We start from the raw sequence: 20,749 nt of genomic DNA, 5'->3' as shown, positions 1-20,749 counted from the left end.
TACATGAAACCTCATCATGATACCATCATAAATAAGACCATATAAACATAGTTTTCATTTTAAGCTTTTGTGAGAGATACACATGTTGACGGGGTCGGGTTATGTTAAAAAGTATAAATTGTTATACTTTGTTCATTGGTTCAAAGGTACCCCACACATCTTTTTTGTTTGCTTGTTTGTTCTGGTGTATTTTTCATTTGAACTGTTATTCTGCCAGAGTACTCATATTTACAAGATGGCATTGAACGCCCCATTGGTGTGTCAGGAAAATTTTTTTGGACATATGTTCCTTGAAAGGGATTGGAGTCGTTTCTTTTTCCACCGCAGCCAAGGGCTAGGAGTTGGAGAGAAGCTGCTGTAAGTTTTTGTCATGGATCTGATTGTGAAATAAAGCATATGCAGTGAGAAAGCAACTCCCGGAGTCATCCCTGCCTTAAAGCTGCAACACTTTGCTGTAATGATATCTGTTTTTATTTGGCTTTCATTGGTATTCATTGTTAGTTTTGAACTACGAAGTTGGATTTTGGTATTGTTATATGATTATAGCTGCATTTGGTAGTAGTGTTGATTTTTTACCTTTTGTTTCTACCATTTTTCATGGATCAGTCTCCTCTCCAAAGCCCTTTTGTTTTTATCACATTTAACTTTCTGCGTTAGATGTTTCCCTTTTTAGATTTTCTCTCTTTCATTTTGTTAGCTATGTGTCCTTTGTGCTTTGTCTTTAGAATTGCATCCTCCCTCATTACCTTCAATTATTTTCAACTTTTTTTTCCCAAGGTGTTTCTACTCGCCCTGATTAGAGAAAGCATTCTTTTTGTTATCCCGCCTTGTTTGTTACCAGCCTGTTTTGGAATTTATTGGATTGTAGTTGCTTTCTTTCAGGATTTCTGCACTTTTGTAACTTTCAACATACAAGCTTTCAACATAAATAAAAGGTCAAGTTTACATTTATGTGTATAGTCAAGAGTGCTGTTGCACACGGTGGATAGGAAAATGCATTAAAACACTGCCTGTGCATGGGAGCACAGACTTGTAAAAGAACAGATGGAAAATAGTTTTATATGCACAAAAATGAATGATTCACAGACACATATCACACATATGTTTGGTAATGTACTTGCAGTCTTAACCATAGCCAGTGATCAGTTATTTTCTTTTCTTGTCAATTTTCTCAATCGCTGTGACTAGACAGTAATTACATTTAGTTTTTAGATAACACATCGTAGTTTTTAAAGAAAAATGAAATATGTTCTTTAAGTTAAGCTATTGTTACTCCCTTCACTTTTCTAGTCTTCTACCTGTAAAACTCTAAGAGTGAAACATCAAATCCTGTTCTTGAAGAGGAATTATTAAACACTCAAATCTTATAACTAACTGTCATATACACACAATACTTACTGGCTACTAGTATTAACACTCCTTCCTCTCCTATCTCACATGTTACTCATGGGAAGAAAAAATTATGGTGTTGTTGTCATTGCTTTTTGTTTCCTGTAAAGACTATTGAATGCTGAGGTGCGTGCCTGGTTTCCTGTGTGAGGCACTGGCTCTATGGTTTTAACATTATACAGTATATAACTGTACATATACAGATTATTTATAACAGCTACAGGTGGAGACCATCAGAAAGCTGTTGGCCAAATCAGATATTTCGCCATCTAGAGTATATCATAATATCAAATCTTTCAGAGAATTAGAACTGGAAGTTTACACATGTCGAAAGGCACTATTAATGCTGAAAGCTATATACAGGTTTTAGAGCATGAAGGAATTTTTATGGAGGCTTGGATGAAGCCTGAGTGATGAGGGAGAGGCAGTGATGAAGAGGAGCTGGGTTGCACGAAGGCATCTGCAAGGGAGAATGTCAGATGTCATGTGAAAGTGAGATTTAAAGTAGGCGGAGTGAAGGCTGATTGGGCTGAAGAAGGCTGGCAGAAAGATGATTGGACTAGATCGGTGATGTCACAATTAGCTTGACAGCGTTGGAAAGTGAAAGTGACTTAAAGCTTAGATTAGTTGTCAACACCTGGGAAAGCAGACAGATGTAGACTCCAGATCTTCCTCATCGAACTTACACATAAGCTACACCAGCACGACTAGAGTAGAAGTCTGAGTTCTGAACCGACATGCATGCAGTCCAGACCCTTTACCTCCTAAAAAGGTTTGGAGCATCATGAAACAATAAATGCAACAACGAAGACCGAGGACTCTTGAGCAGCTAGAATCCTATATCATATTTATATCATATTTTCTCAGTCCAACACATTTACAGACTGTTGTTAAAGGAGGACAGGGTGCTACACAGTGGTAAACACGGCCCTGTCCCTACTTTTCTGAGGCTTGTTCGTGTCATCAAACTTAAAATGAGCCAATATTTGTCTTGGTATGGTACATTTTCTCAGTTTAAACATTTGCTATGTTTTGTTCTATTGTGGCGTCGTAGGTTTTATTTATTTCATTTTAGTTTTAATGTGGAAGTTTTGTGTCATTCTACAATATCACAGTTCAGACTCATTTCTAACAATTACTGTTTTTTTGTTAAGTCTTACTTCACTTTACTTTGTTCAGGAACTCTACTGCTATTTCAGTGTGCATCTTAATGTCCAGTCTGTTCTCAGAGACCATTTTCACACAGTGTTACACACAGCACACTTTTGTGTTCAACGTTTAATTGGACCAGAGAATATGAACCTCCTGTCACGCTCAAAAAATAAGGAGTGTCTGCACACCAAGCCTTGCGTGTTTGATGACCTCCATTCATGTGACAAAAAGGAATTTAGCTTCAGATTCCACAGAGTGGCTGACTAAATCTGTCAGATATTTTTAGTGACCATTGAATAGCTTTGACTGGATGATCTGATATCGTCATGCTGGTGTTGTTTCTGGAACAACATAGTAAATGTTGTTTCGGGATCAACATTGCAAGTGACCAATCACATTGTTGTGACGTTATTCTTTGGCGCGCCAAGCCATTCGTGCATTTATGAAATTCCAATGTTGCAAGGACAATATCAATTCTGCTTAGCGTTTATTAAAGGGTTAGGGTCAGGGTCCATTGATCGGCGGACAGAGGGGGTTTCTCGCAGCTTAAGTACAGTTTCTTGTTTTACGGCGATTTTTTCCGAAGTCGCAAAATTATGACATTCTGATTGGTCACTTGCAATTTTGATCCTGGAACAACATTTACTATGTTGATCTGGGAACAACACCAACATGACGATATCAGATCGTGCGCTTTGATTGATGTCATCTAACAGGTTGCATTGGATTTGGATAAGTTTTGAATTGTGATATTTTTACTTCTTTTAAGTACAAGTAGAGTAAAATTTGAGTAAACAAAATGTATATTCACTGCTACTATTTGTATGTCACTTTTAAAAGTTTTAATAAAGATGTTCAGTTTTTTCTGTATTACAGCTTTACTTTTAATGGTGTTTCCAAAACACAGAAGTATATCAGAGAAATGTATTGTAGCTCCACCTTTGTGCATTGGTGGAAAAGTTTCGGGTTTGACTGAAATGAAACTGAAAAACTGACAATGCATTAAAAAGATGCAACAACAGGTGACAGGTCACACAGTGGAGCACCGCTGTCAGGAGCACAGGTAGGCTGCTGGGCAGATAAGTGTGTTTAAGCGTCTTTAATTTAATATTTGTTTTTTTTTGTTCTTTAAAAAAAAAAAAAAAATATATATATATATATATATATATATATATATTATATAACAAATTATAAAAACATCCAGGTTTATTTTTCCGTTAGTAAAATATAAGTGACTTAGAGATTAAAATTCAAGCATTTGACACTAGATTGAATTAAAAAAAAAAAAAAATCTGTGATGCATCTTAACACATGAAAACTTGGAGTTTCATTTAAGACAACATTTCCTAGGATTTTAATCATTGATTCAAGTTTCACTCATAAAACAGAACAAAGAAATATCGAGTAAATCAGCAACTTTTTAATCATCACATTAATTGCTTGTTAACTCACTTTTATTCCTGCATAAACTAAAGAATTAATAATAAATAAATAAATAAGAATTCATTTTACAATGTGAGGTAAAGACTTTGATATTCTTGAGAAAACCTCAATAATCCAGAAATTCCCCATTTGTAAGCACTACTGCAATGGTGGGAAATAAAAGCTCCCTTTCCACAGGACAAACCTCCGGCAGAACCAGTCCTCCTGGCAAGAAGTGCCTCAACCAGTTGGAGAGGTGAGGAGAAAGTGAAAGGAAAATAGAAAGAGAGCGTAAGACAGGACAAAACACAGGCTGCAAAAGAAAAGACAAGTGAATGACATGCTGCAGTGGTATATATGTGTTTAAGAATGTGTTTAAAAGAAAAATCATTGTGCCTTGGGCCTTGCTTAGATGTTATCTAAAGTCACGTAAATTAAAATACATAACTTTAGACTGCATGTCTAGTGTTTCACAAGTTGTAGAACAGCAAGTTGTTATCATTGATCCTGATCCAAGGTATAGGGTATGTGCACAGCTATGCATGAGTTATGTGTGTAGGTGTGTAGAGAAATGAACTTGGGTTGACTCAAATAAAATATAATAATATCCATTGTCGAACTCTAAAAATAGATTATGCAGACACTGTGAGTATGGTGTGTATTAGAACTGTGATGATTCAATCAGTAACTCAACTTAATTAAAAAACAAATTCTGCATATATGCTTAATAAACATCGTGTTATAACATTATATAGCTAAATGTAGTCTAAATATGCTGTTAGCTACTTCAAGTTGATTTGGATTACTATAAAACCACAAGTTATTTTGATTGTTGCTTTTAATTTTATTTTACTAGGCATTTATTAGTTTATTACTGAAAACTGTTTGAAGCTATAATGTTACAGAAACAGAACTTTCCCTATTTAAATTCCTGTTTTCATCTGGCTCTGTGTGCAAGACTGTAACATGTAATCTGTAACACTAGAGGGTGCCTAATCACTGTCCACACATCTCCAGATTGACATCAAATACTCCATGACTACAATATAAGTGATTTAGAGATTTAAATTCAGACATTTTACAATAGCTGTAATTAAAAAAAATCCTCAAAACTCAAAATTCCCCAAGACATAAAACTTCAGTTCTAGCTCATTTTTTTTTTTATTATATGAATTTGTATTGAATCACCCTCATGGGTGGATCACAGATTACTTATTTAATTCTTCCTCCATTAAGATTGAAAAAATAATGCACAACGAAAAATAATACACTGTAAGTCAAAATCTACTGATCACATTTTCTGGACAGTGCATGTCTTTATACCTGCTTGTTTGTACCTTATCAGTCCCCTACAGATACTCAACTCATCCAACATGGAGCAACACTTCTGTCACTGCGGCCGGTCTTTCACAACTTACCATGGCCTGAGAGTTCACCAGGGAAAGAAGGGCTGCACACCAAAGGGAATGAGGATCCCTGAAAGTGGGCAATCTAGTTTCCATCCTATGCCGGCCTTTATGGGATCTCTAATCAGACGAGAGCCTTCGATGGGCATGTGTATGAGTCTGGATTATAGTGAGTCTACCAACGTGTTTGTACAGTGGTCAGTTTGTGTTGCTACAGGGTCGGGGAGTGACTATCTAACTAAAACTCACTGGTTTACAGTGATAATCTATTTTCATGTTTTAGATAATTACTTTTTTTTAGAATATTTGCCCCATATTTGTCAAACTTACATCAATTAAATCTACAGTTTCATCAAACATGATTTCTTTTTTGCCATCTCCTACGATATTTAATATGTACTATGGCTTGGTTTTTACAGTTTCTGCACTGAAAAAACAAAGACAAAAACACATAGCTGATAACTGATCACTGGAGGATTGTCTGATCCTCCAGTCAGACAACCACAGTAATATGCAGAGTTAGATGTTTAAGTTAGTTCATGACAGGAACAAGACTCTGAAGAACAACATGATAACATTGATCTTCTTTTCTTACAGGGGCTCAAGAGAGACAAGACCGAGAGAGAGAACGAGCAAGACAAGAACGAGAGAGACAAGAACGAGAGAGAGAAGAGCGAGAGAGAGAAGAGCGAGAGAGAGAAGAGCGAGACAGACAAGAACGGGAGATACAAGAACGAGAGCGAGAAGAGCGAGAGAGAGAACGAGCAAGACAAGAACGAGAGAGACAAGAACGGGAGAGACAAGAACGAGAGAGACAAGAACGAGAGAGACAAGAACGGGAGAGACAAGAACGAGAGAGAGAACGAGCAAGACAAGAACGAGAGAGACAAGAAAGAGAGAGAGAAGAACGAGAGAGAGAACTAGAGAGGGAAAGGGAGAGAGAACGGGAGAGAGAGAAGGCTAAAAGGCGACAAAAGGTACTGCAGTTTCAACACAGTGAATATACAGTCATTCATTACCAGAGTTTCATCCTCCAAAACTGAAGCACAAGGTAGTACCTCACAGACAATCCTGTCTGATAATTCCATTAGAAAAAGCACAGAGGTGGAGTTCAAATACTCAGATTACTTGAGGTAAAGCCTGAAATAAACACATTAACAGTTAGGTAATGAACTGGCTGTTTGTCTAGCTTCACCAGGAGGTTAACATTTGTGACATGGCTCAGGTAACTAATGCTTTTTTATGACAAACCTGAAAAATGTGTGACTCTAGTACTGGCAAATCCAAACTACGCAGTGACTCATAGAGCTGCTGACATGACTGCTAGTATAAGACTTATAACCTGTATAAACTTTGAGTATTTTAACATTTTCCATTGTCCCTTTTCAAGGAAAGACAAGAAAAGATGAAAGCTGATTTACGGCAGAAAATTGATTCCCGAGACCACAAGATGGCCGAGGTCAAATCATCTGAAATAAACTGCAATGTAAAGACCGCAACATTTTTAAAAAAAAAGAAAATCCTTTATTTTGATATTGCTTTGACGCCGTTACTCTCTTATGGCTATTCAGGGTAGCTTGGATGCCGAATGGCTGGAGATCAACAGTTTCTTCTCAGAGGTGATGAAAATTGCGGAGGATGCTAAAGAGAAAGCATGCCAGACTGTGGACGACAGGTTGGTCCTGTGAGGCATATAGAAGTTAGTCTGTCAGCATCGTTGAAGAACATTTTAACATCGCAAGGATTCTTTGTGCTCCTTTGGTGCATTATGTTTTAATAAAATGGATTCCCACGTGCCCTCTCTGTTATCTTTAGGAGACGGAAAGTGAAAAGAGAAGCACAAGATCTCACCCACAAGCTGCAAAGAGAAATTGATGTGCTCAAAAAAGCCACTGATGACCTAGACAACAACCCAGACTTGGAGGTGAACCTCAAGGATCTGAGATCCATCTACTGGAGCATAAATTCCCTTAAAAGAGGAAAAATTTCATTTACAACATCTGTGCATTTTCAGTGTTATTTCTGATTCATTCAATTTAATCGTGCCTGCTGTAAGCTAACTTTTACCTTTGCACACATGCACAGCTTTCTCCTGTAACAGGCCTGAAAGAATCTGCTAACTGGAAAACTTTATGTGACAACACTTCACTCTTCTTCGGGACACTGCGAGGTACGACTTCAGCCATGATGAAGCAAATTGGCCAGGAAATAGAAAAACTCGCATCCAAAGGTAAGTCTTTTGGTCTCTCGTGACTTGTATTAATTTAACTTTAGACATACTGCAGCTTACTCAAATGTGTGTTTCCACAGACCTCGAGAGGATTTCTACATTTGCAGGTGTGTATTTAAAAAAAAAAAATTACAGCAGTATAAAAACAATGTTAACAGTGAGTAAAAACAGGGAACAGGTGTGCATGTCACAGTTTGCTGGGCAAGCCGTGCGTAAATTATTAAAGGACCCTTTAGGCAGGCAGCTCAGATGCAAGTGAGTTTGTGATACAAACAGATATGACAAGGGTGACCATGGAAACTAAGCAAAACCTAAACTTGGAAATCTAACAGAAACAAACCAGAAGTGGAGATGCAGGGAGATTCAGGGAAACGACTTGGGAAATACAAAGACGAACCAGCTACGCACACCAGAAAACACAGGAGTTATATACACAAAGAGAAATTTAAGGAAATGAGAAACGGGAGGAGACACAGCTGGGGAAAATTGGAGCTGACGAGACTGAGAGATATGAAAACAGAATACAATAACCTGAGACACTGACCTTCAAAATAAAACAGGAACTCACACATATAAAGAAACACAGACTTTACACAGAGGGAAACACACAGGTAGGGATGACTAACACTAAACTGAAGAAGAACCAAACCAAAACCAATGAGCTAGAAACCACAACCAGAATATATTATAATAATAGAAAACAAAAAACACTTGGTCAAATGACCCAGGACCATGACAGTGCACCAGATTTTCAACATAAAAGCCCTGTTTTATTTTAAATTTTCCTTTTAAAGGAAAACCAATATGCTTATAAAATAATAATGACATGTTCAAAATTAGACATCAGTTTGATACAGTAAGTCAGTTTTCAGAATAAAAGCCTTTGATTTCAGTTTTAAACATGTTTTTAATTTCTAGAGTTGAATTTGTTCTTTTGCTAAAGTTAAGTAATTTCTAAGCACAATTTAGTATGCACTTCCCCAATCTGGATATTATTTTCTCATGTAATTTTCTGCGTTTGTTTAGAAAATAATGGCAAAGATCAGTTTAATATTATCCAGAATTTATTTATTATTTTTCACTTGTTATCCTGTTGATACCGAGAGCTGGTGATATAGAGAAACCATATAACACAAGTATGTTGTTTCTGAACTGGGTGGGCAACCCATCCATCTTTTTCCTAAAATTCAACAAAATGAATTTGTTGCATTTGAATAATGTGAGAATTGAAATCTAGCACAGATATTAGACAAATAACATTAAAAAACATTAACAATAAAACAAATTAAAGCCCTAGCTGGCTAAGCAACCTGCTTTATTTAGTAAGTCTTCTCTGTTACGGTGAGGTCTGGAAAGGTCAGTCTGATTGGACTCCATCAATACTTAGTGCCATATTTTGGTGTGATGGAGCCCTTTAACAAAAATGTTGATTAAAAAAAGGAATAAAGAGTGATTTTTATGTGTTGACCTATGTGTGATGTTTATAGATCTACTTACCACATGGTTCAGTTTTTTTAATTAAGTGTATTCTTTTGACTGTAGTGGACGTGAAGCTGGACCCGACTTCTGCACACTCAAGTCTTGTAATTTCTGATAATGGTAAAGAAGTGAGAAAAGGTGGAAAAACAGCAAAAGATCCTAATTCTCCCCAGAGGTCTGATATATTTGGAAGTGTCCTGGGGCTCAACAGGCTGAAATCAGGGAAATCATACTGGGAGGTGGAAGTCAGCAACAAGACCGGGTGGGATCTGGGTGTGGCCAGATGTGATGCTTACCGCAAGGGGAAATTTTTAGTGACCCCTGACAAAGGTTACTGGGTTACTGCACATTGTGGAGACAAAAAATACGCAACCCGGACAATACCGCCCGTGTACCTTTCATTTAAAGTGAAACCTCGGAAAGTCGGGGTGTTTGTAGATTATGAAGAAGGGCTCGTGTCCTTTTATGATGTGACGTCTCAGTCTCACATCTACTCATTTACTGAGTGTTCGTTTGGTGGTGAGATCCTCCCGTACTTCAGTCTCCATCTGAAACCAGATGAGAAAAACAGCGATCCTTTGATTATATCTGCTATGGAAAAGCAGTAGTAATCACATGCACTGGTTTTGGAGCAGTGAATGCATCAGTTATAGGCATTATATATATTAAAGTGGGAATTTGATTGCCTGGGTTTCCATATTCTTTTCTTATAATGACAACATGAATCAATGAAGGTTCAATAAAGGCATGGGTTTTAGAATTTTCTTTTATGCACTATATAGCAATGCTAGCAATGCAAATGTATACATATTATGGGGATGCACTCTAAATACTGTTAATTATGATTATGTGCAAAGGGATGATTTAATAAGGATTCTTCTCTTGTTATTGGTTGTGTTCACATAAACCAGAGTTTCCCAACCTTTTGGAACCACAGCACATATTTCACATTAGAAAAATCACAAAATCCACCACTATTGACACCCTACCATATCTAGGTGTGTGTCAACATGTTCAGGTTGGCACGTTAAGCATGTTGTTTCCAGAGCTGCACCTTTCAACCAAATCCCGTATATTTTACTTGTGAGCAATTTGTTATTTATGCCTTATATTTGTGTGTTCAGGTCAATCAGATGTTCAAATATATCTGCCAGGTACAGCAGTCTTATAGAGATTGACACACCACGTGACTTTCGTGCATTGCATGCCGGGAACTCGTGGCAAAACAATCCAAGTACCGCATCAAATGCAAGCATTTGCAGCACCGCAAAACGTTCATTCTTCGGTTCCAATAAATTCTTGCTTTTTCTTTGCCCCCCAAAAAGGAATGTACAAAATGAAGGAGAACAATGCCGGTCCGTACAAAGACAGACTTGATGAAAAGTCAAAGAAAAGATACGGGGAAAAAAAATCAAACCAGTGAAAGGGTTAGACCCTTACAAGCACACAGAGGGACAAAATACATTAGCGTGCTGCCCAACTTTCACCACGCTCATATTTATAATTATACGGTTCTTGGAGTGAGTGCATACACTCGTGAAGTTTAGTAACTTCAGGTCACTGCAACAAGCCCAGGTACAGTTCACCGACGGATGGGTGCAGGACCTTGAAATGCACCGTGTAGAAAGTAAAGACCATCGTACATATCATAAGTTTACCAGTCTCACAAATCGTCTTCATAAATACACATTCGTTAACCGTTTATTAATAGGACCTTTGAGCTCAATGGTAATTAATTAGTAGTGGAAATAATTTCTGGTAGCATCACAGAAATGTAGCAGTGACAATAATATTGTATGCTGTAATCGTACTGGACAATTAGTGATACAAAACAACTGTTTTATCCTGTGAATAAAAGTATATGTTTTTGTCAATGTACCATGGCAATAACAGAAGCGAAACGTAATGTTGTGTCAGGACAATTCACTATTTATGCACAATAAACACAATAAATAAAGGAGCATAGCGCGACCATTTCTGTTCAGCGCCAGACTTGCTTGTAACCTATATCACCAATTATGTTAAGAAAAGTGACGCATTAACTACAACAGCAGGCTGACCTTTGTGTAAATGCTTGGAGCAGACTAACCTGTGAGCTGGAGTGTTCTGGGACGTTATATTTGATCTTTGAATGGCTGCAATCCAGTTGCCTCTTTGTTACTTCGGAAACATGGCTCGAACAATTTCTCTTCAACGACGTAATCCGATAACAACCGATCTCTTTACCCGTCGGCTTTCCGTGGCTGTCATGCGACCGGCTATTGCAGTTAATAATACAACAGCTTCTTGCCATTTTTTGTGTTTCTTTTTATCGCTGCATAACTGATTTCAATTGAAAGCCTGCGTGCGCTAGTACCTCTTGCCACGAGTTCCCAGAATTCTTTGCGGTTTTACCCCTGAGTGACGTCACATTTTCAATCTCTATACACCACTGGTCCCTTGAGAGTAACTTGACGTCCTTCTGATTTGTGAAAAACACTTTAAGTTCCTCCTGCAGTCTTGGCAACAAGTACTTCCGGGTGCAGAAAACAATGCATGGCAATGACATCTAGATGTTCCTCTTTCACTCCGTTTACAAATCCTTTAGTGTGCCCGAGCATGGCAGCTGCTCCATTGGTGCAAACATGTATGCATTTTTGCAATTCAGCAACTTGTTAGCTTTAAGTGCTTTATTGCTCTTATTGGTGGTTTTCCTCATTAAAGCTGCCTGCGTCTCAGTATGTTCATGCTTGAAGTGATGGGTGTTTTGTCTGGAGATGGTGTTTAAGTTTTCTTGGAACCGTGGCACTGTTTGACTTCCCTGCGCACCAGGCGTAGCAGAATGGGCTCAGTTTGGTTCTCCAGTGTATGACAATCCAAAGGCAAGATAATGTTAACTGTATTGTCATGTGTTTACTTTTTATTTTGCTTTCTTCCACTATTAAAGCCAGGGCCATCTGGGTTGGAAATCTCTCTAGGACCCAGGCCAGATTGATGCTTTTTGTTTTCAGTTATTTAGTAATCGCTATTCCCTGCAGTGTTGTCATATTCGCAGCTCGACTTTGTACTTTTGTATTTCTTCTTCATCTTCATCTTGCTGGTGGTAAGGGCAGTACAATTAAGTGGATCTGGTGGATGAGAATGTAACTGTTGTGCCTGTCACAACACGCCACTTGCTAAGAGTATCAATCAGGTGAAATTGGATAATCTTCCACGGCATACTCAATGATTTCTAATGGCATACTTATATTCCGTGTTTGGGAAAAGCTGATTTTAACCACTACCTCAAGCATTTAGTCTACAAGATGCTTATTTCTACAGACCCTCCTTGTTACTCCACACATCTGTTAAACAATTTGTCTAACTGGGCAGTTTAGATACTGTAAACTGATGTCTACATTTTTCAACTGTAGTCTACATGAGTCACTTTAAATAATCCATTTACAGCATAAGAAATATGTTTTACACAGATACACACAAGAAACAAACAAACTTCTATCTAGGGAATATTTTTTAATATTTTAACTGTGTTTGCAATGAAAAAAGAATGAAATATGTTTAAGATTTTAGTTTTATTTATTTTGTAGTTTGAATAAATCCAAACCTTAATGAAACCAGCTGTATATTGTCTCCTTTACTCTTCCTTCAGCCCTAGGAGTGCAGGGATTTTAGAGAAGCAAGTTTGCAGCTGACATTAGTAAAAAAAAAAAAAATTACATTTTACATTAGCTACATTTTTAAGTGCAATAAAAGTTAATAAGCTACAGCACACTGTGGTTTAGCTATGTCTGAATTCAAAAGGCTTTAAAAGCCACCTGATTTTTCAGATTTTTTTTTGGAGCTTGACTCTTTCTTAGAATAACAGTGAGGAACCCTACAATCTGTTTCATTTCTTCATTTCACCCATGCAAGCAAAGTTTAGAAAACACTTCCTGTGAAAGTGAATTGGCCAGACACTTTTTAGCACTCACTAATGTTAAGAGAAAATTTTAGACTAGTAACATTAATGCTATATTTTTCCGTGAAGCTCTGCCTTACAGTGACATTAGCTCCACGTTCTTAGTCACTGTAGTGCTGTGAGACCAATACAGAAGCTGCTGCTGAGCTCTGTGTTATTATAATCATTTTACCTCAGATGTGTGCAACATCAGCATCCGCTATATTGAAATTAAAATAAAAGGTTTTAGCAGGTCTGCTGTGTGTCCTGCTCATGCCTGGGTAACTCACCCCTCCAAACTCTCCTCTCTCAGCATGGCAGTTGAGCGCTCCTCTTACACATTTTCAAAGCAGAAATTGGGTTAATGACAGGGCCAGTATGATTAAAAAAGCTGACCTAAACCACATAAATCATGAAGCATAACAGTTGTTGGCACCTCAGATTTAGAGATCAGAATCCACAGTTATACTTTTTATACCAGCAGAAAGAAACTGATGTTTCAGTCGGTGGCTTTCCTCAGTGTTTCGGAGACATTTGTGATTTGACCACAGAATCAATAGATCACAAGGTTTGTTTGTTTGATTGTTTGTTTTAACTACACCTCAGAGTGCACCGTATGCTTAGTGTTAGAAGTGGTTATGTAAGCATATCTTACATTATTAGCAAAGACTCATTACATTAATAATTATTATAAAAACTGTTATTAGTGAAGGATATGCCTGAAGGGAAACTTTGAAGTATCTCCTTAAAAATGGCAAGACAACCAGAAAACCACCAGTAACAAGAGGTGGATTTGCATTTGGAGCCTTTAGGTCATTTCTATTTACAGTAGTGGTTTTTATTTAATGACCAGTGAGTGAAAGGACACTAAGATAGAGTCTTAACTCAAGGTGAGCTTTGAATGTTGACTGGAAATCCGAAAATCTGAAGACATCACAAAAGTCCACAAGAGCAACGGGAGCAGAGTGTAGACAAAATATAATTGTATTGTATAAATGTAATATATTTACAACGTAAAGGCGAGGCATTTGCACACACCGAGACTAATGAGAGGAAGTGGAGGCAGCTGGTTGAGAGGCAACAGGTGGCAAAGCGAGACAAAGGAAGCAAGACTAAAGACTACCAAAATAACACAAAAGTAACTAAGCAAAGAGACAAAGCATATAACATGCAAACATGTGCAAACTCAGTTGGAAAGAGAATACAGTCATGTGTCAGAATATAAAAGAGACCAAGAATAACTTTTGCAGGTGTTAGGCAAGAAGATGAAGCAACACCAACAAAGAAGAAGAGAGAGAGTGAGAGAATAAGATGAGGTTTAGATGTAATTTCCCTTTCCCAAATAAATATTGTTTCATTTTTTTGTATCTGAGCAAACATTTACTTTGTAGTCTTACACTTACACCTACACTTCAGGTGAAATTACTGAGTTTTACTAAAGAATGATTTGTGTTGCACTTACATGTAGTACTGCAAATGCTATGCAGGTAAACAACTCTACACTAAACGGAGAAACGGGATATTTGCACACACTGGAATTTGTGACATGGAATCAGTTTTGAGATGAGAAAATGTGATTTTGAGGGTTGTTGAGTATTTTTTGTGCTGTGTAGGGTTTTGATAAAGCGGTTCACTCTTTTCAGTTGTGTTTTGTAGAGTTTTGAAAAACTGAACCACAGTTTCTTGAAATGCGTTTACATGTTTCGTGTAAAAGGGACCAGCCAGCTGATTTGTCATTTAATGCTTGTAAATGTTTATAGTCCTCAACAAGTTTGGATTATTTTTTACACTCTTTTTGTGCATTTTTTAATAAAGATAAACATGAATTATTATTATTATTAGTCAGTTTGGTTAAATATGTCAGCACTGGTATGTCTACAATACTATTAGTTAGTCTCCTCGAGGTCTGGTGCAGTAGTAATCTGAGAAAAATCAAACAGGTTCGGGTTCATTTATTCATAACCTGAAATCACTCCATCTGCACTGCACTTCTTTTTGATGATGCACTTTTTTATGCTTCCTTTTTCTTTGCCTTTGACTGTTTTGATTCCTGTTATTTGGAGAAAGATGATTGGTTACAACTAAAAGATAAAAAGAGGAAGCAAGTAAAGGATGTTGCAGTACTTCTAACCCACCAGAGCACCAGGTGATATCAGTCCTCCACAGCAACAAGGAAAGGTAAGATGACTTTTCTGTCTCCTGGCTCGTATTTTCCTATACAGTTAATGATATTGAAATTTCATTTATCAGATGAAATTGTGTAATTTTGCAATCTTGTGTACTCACGTTTTTTCTTGATATAAGAGTCGTATTGAGATGTTAAAGGAATAACACAGATTAGTGGCACTCTGCACATGATCCTACTCTACAGTAATATAAGAGTTACCAAACACTAATGTACAATATTGCAATGTGATGTTAAAACGTATATGATATGTTGATTTTGTTTCTGGATGCTGGTTTTTTTTTTTTTTTATTTGAATGCACAGCATATTCATTATTTTAAATGATTTGTTGAGTGTTTCCTTTTAAAATATGTTAGCTAATCAGTATTGCCTTCTCTGTCTGTGTAGGTTCGGAGTCATCCAGGTCAGTGCAGCGGAAGTACCTTCAATTAAAGGCAACTGGACTTCTTTAAGTTTCTTGAAGTCAAAGTCAAATGTATTTATAAAGCACATATATTAAAAAAAACAACTGTTTACAGGTGCAATAAATTTAAAATAATGCAAATATTGCAAATATTAAGTCATGTTAAAAATAAAAACTATACTGTATTTTTTCAGATTTATTTTACAGTGCATTTTGGGACAAACTTGTAACTGAAGAAGCCTCTGAGGGTGACATATCTTCCAAGTCCAAGTCCTGTTGCTTTCTTTTCAACCTCATGAGATTGTCGCCTTCTCTCCTTTTAACTGCAGATAAAATGAGATTCATTGTCTTGATCACCATCATCGTCACTGTAGCCCTTATTGATGGGGGCAGCAGCATGACCGCGGGGCCTTCATCACCGTGTCAGGACAAAAGTCCAAAAAGTCATTATGAAGAATTTGTAAGCAGACACATCCTTCAAGAGGAATTTGACAGAAATTCCCTAGATGCTTGGAAAAGGTAAATTAAAAGTAAATAATTCAAAAATGGTTAGTTTTATTGTGTGCAATAGGAAACAACCTTTAAAGTAAAAGCTTACAGGCTTCAGAGGGTTACGTGCTGCTACACCACATGGTGCTGCTTTATCAGCATCTTCATGTGATGTCATTAAACTCAGCATTTTATGTGTGGAATTATTTTACAAATAAGAGAACAGATAATAATATTATTATTATATTATTATCTCTATGTACTGAAATATTGATCTATTAATGCAGGTATTTGAAAAAAGAACACCTCTGGTGCAGAACTAAAGTGCAATCGTTCCTCAATAAAAGTGATCTGGAGACCGTGAACAGAATCTGCAGCAAAGACGGGCGACGCTTAAGCAAGACGGATAACTATGCAGGGAACTTGTGCATCAGCAACTCAGAAATGCTGATATATGACATCGCATCCAGGAAAAGGAACAAGGATTGTAAAATTAAAATTGGTGCAAAGAAAAGGGTTGTGATTGTGGCATGCGACAAGGTTGGAAACCAATGTCTCCCTGTTCATTTTCAGAAATATGAACACCAGAGAGCAAGCAATATATCCTGCAGTCCTGCAAGGAATTTCAGTATTCTGGTAGAATAGCTTTCAACTGATTAATTTCTAAATTCAGCAACTTTGCATTGTGTTAGTGCTTTAACCCTTTTTTTACCAAGTACTTATTTGGTAATTTTGTCTGTAAAGGGGTCTTAAATCATACTATATGTGAATGCTTTTGCCATTTTTTTCAGAATAACCTCAACTTTCAATATCTGGCAGTCATTCTACATCACTGTATTGTTATGGCAATGCAACAACAGTTTACGTGGGGAAAAAATAAATTAAAAAAGGATCAGATTTCAAGTTAAGTGAAAACTGATATTCAACACGAACAAAATGTAACACAACATCAAGTTTAAATATGAACTGTACTAAATATAATGTATAAAAAAGTGTTTACACCTAGATCACTTCTCTCAAGCTCAAAGAGTTGATGAGTTACAGTAGTACAAAGCTCACGTGGTAAATTCTAGGCAGAGTTGAGTTTTCTTTCTGTGTTCAGATAGCATTAGCTTTAGCATCAGCTTTTCTTTTTTTGAAACCATTCACATTTTTTCCATAGCATAAACGATGACACAGTTACAGTCATTTAAATAGGGCTTGGAAAATGGGCCCGTCAGCTGGCTAATGGTGAATAAAGGGTTATTGAATTTTTCTTTAGTTTTCTTTTGATCCATTATTGAAAAAAGAATCATAGAGAGTTTGATAACAAATGCAGCATCCAAATTTCTAGTATTTAATCTGTGTAAGAAACATCTGTTTAATGAGTACTTCTAACTAGCTGTATAATATTTGGATTTTAGAACTACTAAGTTTGTAGTTGTGTTTTTGATAGTAAGACCACTCCCACTTGTATCATTCAAAATAAAAACTGATGTTTTTTTTTTTATTTGTATCCACAAAAACAGAATGGTGTAACTTTGTTCCTGTTTATTAGATAAAGTAGTGTAGCACAGCAACACAGTCTTGATTTTGGTTTGCTTAATTAAACTTAATTTACATCCATATTTGTTTATAATCACAAAACTCTGCTTTAGTGGCAATAAGTACTTGAAAAAAAAAAAAACATAGTTACAATCTTCTCTTGTATGTTTAAGTCATAAAAGTTATAAAGTGTTTTATGTTATTGGGCATTTATGTGGACTACTTCATGGTAAGCAAAGACTAGCTGATGTCTGCTGTGCTTCCTATTTTTCTGCATTATGCTTCAGCCACAGTGACCCAGATTTTAAATGTCACATACATATAGTACACATATAGTACAAGAGTGTACTTCTTCAAATACACAAATAACACTTGGGATGTTAGCCACAGTCAACTTGTGTTAGGAAATGGTCATATGTTTCCCTTCACACTAATTTACTGGTAATGAATGAATAAGAAAGTTATTTTGTTTTGTTTTTTGTTGCCCTCTCGAGGCTGTTACTGTTACTGTACTGAAAACTCCCTGAAAAGCCTTCAATCTCCTCCTGAGTTGCCTGGTGGTTTGCCAGAATCTCTTTGAGGCAGAATCTCTTTGAGGCTGGGTACTCTGAACCGCCACTAAGCGCATAAGCGCAGACGACAGTCAGGACCCGTTCCCCGATCCAGAGAAATCCTAACATACAGGCAGCAAGCCAAGGGGATACCAGAATACCCGCCTCAACTCCAGACTGAGACAGAGTCCAGCCCCTCTCCAGGAGACTGTTTCAAGAGCCCAAGGGATGCGTTGAGGTGAGCCTGACTATATCTAGCCGGTACCTCTCAACCTCACGCATTAACTCAGGCTCCTTCCCCACCAGAGAGGTTACATTCCATGTCACAATTGCCAGTCTTGGTAGCTGGGGATCGGTCTGCCAGGACCTCTGCACCTGGCCGCCGCCCAGCTCGCAATGCACTGGACCCCTAAGGTGCCTCCTCCGGGTGGTGGGCTTGCAGGAAGATGGCCCCATGTCCCTATTTCAGGCTGTGCCCAGCTGGGCCCCATGGACTAAGGCCCGTCCACCAGACGCTCGCTCTCGGGCACCCTCCCTGGGCCTGGCTCCAGGGCGGAGCCCTGGTAACCCTATCCCAGGCAAAAGCCCCCAGACAACATTGCTTCTAGAATCCCTGGGACATACAGTGGACAGCAAAAGTATTCGGCCCCCTTGAACTTTTCCACATTTTGTCACATTACAGCCACAAACATGAATCAATTTTATTGGAATTCCACTTGAAAGACCAATACAAAGTGGTGTACACGTGAGAAGTGGAACGAAAATCATACATGATTCCAAACATTTTTTACAAATAAATAATTGCAAAGTGGGGTGTGCGTAATTATTCAGCCCCCTGAGTCAATACTTTGTAGAACCACCTTTTGCTGCAATTACAGCTGCCAATCTTTTAGGGTATGTCTCTACCAGCTTTGCACATCTAGAGACTGAAATTCTTGCCCATTCTTCTTTGCAGAACAGCTCCAGCTCAGTCAGATTAGATGGACAGCGTTTGTGAACAGCAGTTTTCAGATCTTGCCACAGATTCTCGATTGGATTTAGATCTGGACTTTGACTGGGCCATTCTAACACATGGATATGTTTTGTTTTAAACCATTCCATTGTTGCCCTGGCTTTATGTTTAGGGTCGTTGTCCTGCTGGAAGGTGAACCTCCGCCCCAGTCTCAAGTCTTTTGCAGACTCCAAGAGGTTTTCTTCCAGGATTGCCCTGTATTTGGCTCCATCCACCTTCCCATCAACTCTGTCTCTGCTGAAGAGAAGCACCCCCAGAGCATGATGCTGCCACCACCATATTTGACAGAGGGGATGGTGTGTTCAGAGTGATGTGCAGTGTTAGTTTTCCGGCCTCTTGGCTGCATTTCTGATCAGCGCTCTCCTTGTTCGGCCTGTGAGTTTAGGTGGATGGCCTTGTCTTGGTAGGTTTACAGTTGTGCCATACATAGTTAGTTTTGGTTTTTTTGGTTTTTTTTTTTGTTAATTTATGTTGTAATTTATGTTAGGTCAGTCTGTCTTGTCTCTGCTAGCCAGCTAACTAGGCCTCTTAGTTAGCTAGTTTAGTGTTTTCTGTTAATTTATGTTGTAAATTTATGTTGCATGTAGCACCTTGGTTCCTGGAGGAACGTTGTTTCGCCTCACTGTGTATTGTTAAACTGTATATGGTTGAAGTGACAATAAAGCCAACTTGACTTGACTTGACTTGACTACTCCTTCCATTTCTGAATGATCGCTTGAACAGTGCTCCATGGGATGTTCAAGGCTTGGGAAATCTTTTTGTAGCCTAAGCCTGCTTTAAATTTCTCAATAACTTTATCCCTCACCTGTCTGGTGTGTTCTTTGGACTTCATGGTGTTGTTGCTCCCAATATTCTCTTAGACAACCTCTGAGGCCGTCACAGAGCAGCTGTATTTGTACTGACATTAGATTACACACAGGTGCACTCTATTTAGTCATTAGCACTCATCAGGCAATATCTATGGGCAACTGACTGCACTCAGACCAAAAGGGCCTGAATACTTACGCACACCCCACTTTGCAGTTATTTATTTGTAAAAAATGTTTGGAATCATGTATGATTTTCGTTCCACTTCTCACGTGTACACCACTTTGTGTTGGTCTTTAACGAGGAATTCCAATAAAATTGATTCATGCTTGTGGCTGTAATGTGACAAAATGTGGAAAAGTTCAAGGGGGCCGAATACTTTTGCAAACCATTGTACAAACCCCTCCACCAAGATAACATATTGATTTGTGAAGAGGTTTTGTTATGTTTGAAAAATTGTTCCAAAATGACAGTTGTCCCAAGCATGAGATGTGACCTCGATGTCAGCTTGATATTTCTCTTGAAGTCACCTTGACGTCTTTGTTAGACTTGTTACACCCCAGCCCAGGGAAAACTGGCGTGCAACATAAGGAAAATAAAAATAAGGAAAAATGCCCCCCCACTCCCTGCTCTTAAGGAGGACGAACCAACAAAAAACAGCTACCACGGATTTCACAAAAGGTAGCAGGCATCAGGGTGAGCATGGCCAAAACAACAAACAAAAACTCTAGAAATGAAATGCAGCTGGCTTACCTTCACAGTAGTGATGTGACGTTCTGTATC

The 20,749-nt window shown here is 37.9% G+C and overlaps 1 protein-coding gene across 1 annotated transcript; it reads left to right on the top strand.

Moving 5' to 3' along the window:
* The first annotated feature begins 5,023 nt into the window (after nucleotides 1–5,023).
* On the top strand, nucleotides 5,024–10,386 carry LOC147333353 (uncharacterized). Its single transcript, XM_086266606.1, has 8 exons — nucleotides 5,024–5,538; nucleotides 5,967–6,346; nucleotides 6,760–6,855; nucleotides 6,941–7,044; nucleotides 7,185–7,293; nucleotides 7,455–7,599; nucleotides 7,680–7,706; nucleotides 9,142–10,386. Exons 1-8 carry the CDS (start codon nucleotides 5,337–5,339, stop codon nucleotides 9,684–9,686), a joined length of 1,608 nt encoding a protein of 535 aa, XP_086122732.1. The 5' UTR covers nucleotides 5,024–5,336; the 3' UTR covers nucleotides 9,687–10,386.
* Nucleotides 10,387–20,749: the final 10,363 nt, after the last annotated feature.

This window comes from Aulonocara sp. 'chitande type north' Nkhata Bay, linkage group LG3 (genome assembly GCF_057382095.1).
Source record: "Aulonocara sp. 'chitande type north' Nkhata Bay isolate Kocher_YH1m ecotype deep benthic linkage group LG3, A_spYH_male_GT1.1, whole genome shotgun sequence".
Lineage (NCBI taxonomy): Eukaryota > Metazoa > Chordata > Actinopteri > Cichliformes > Cichlidae > Aulonocara > Aulonocara sp. 'chitande type north' Nkhata Bay.
Note: the sequence above shows the minus strand (reverse complement) of the source record. Positions and strands in the feature narration are given on the sequence as shown.

Coding starts and splice junctions, on each gene's coding strand:
- LOC147333353 (XM_086266606.1), top strand. CDS start 5,337: ATGGAGCAACACTTCTGTCACTGCGGCCGGTCTTTCACAACTTACCAT. Junction 6,347..6,759: donor AGGCTAAAAGGCGACAAAAG/GTACTGCAGTTT, acceptor TCCCTTTTCAAG/GAAAGACAAGAAAAGATGAA. Junction 7,294..7,454: donor ACAACAACCCAGACTTGGAG/GTGAACCTCAAG, acceptor ACACATGCACAG/CTTTCTCCTGTAACAGGCCT.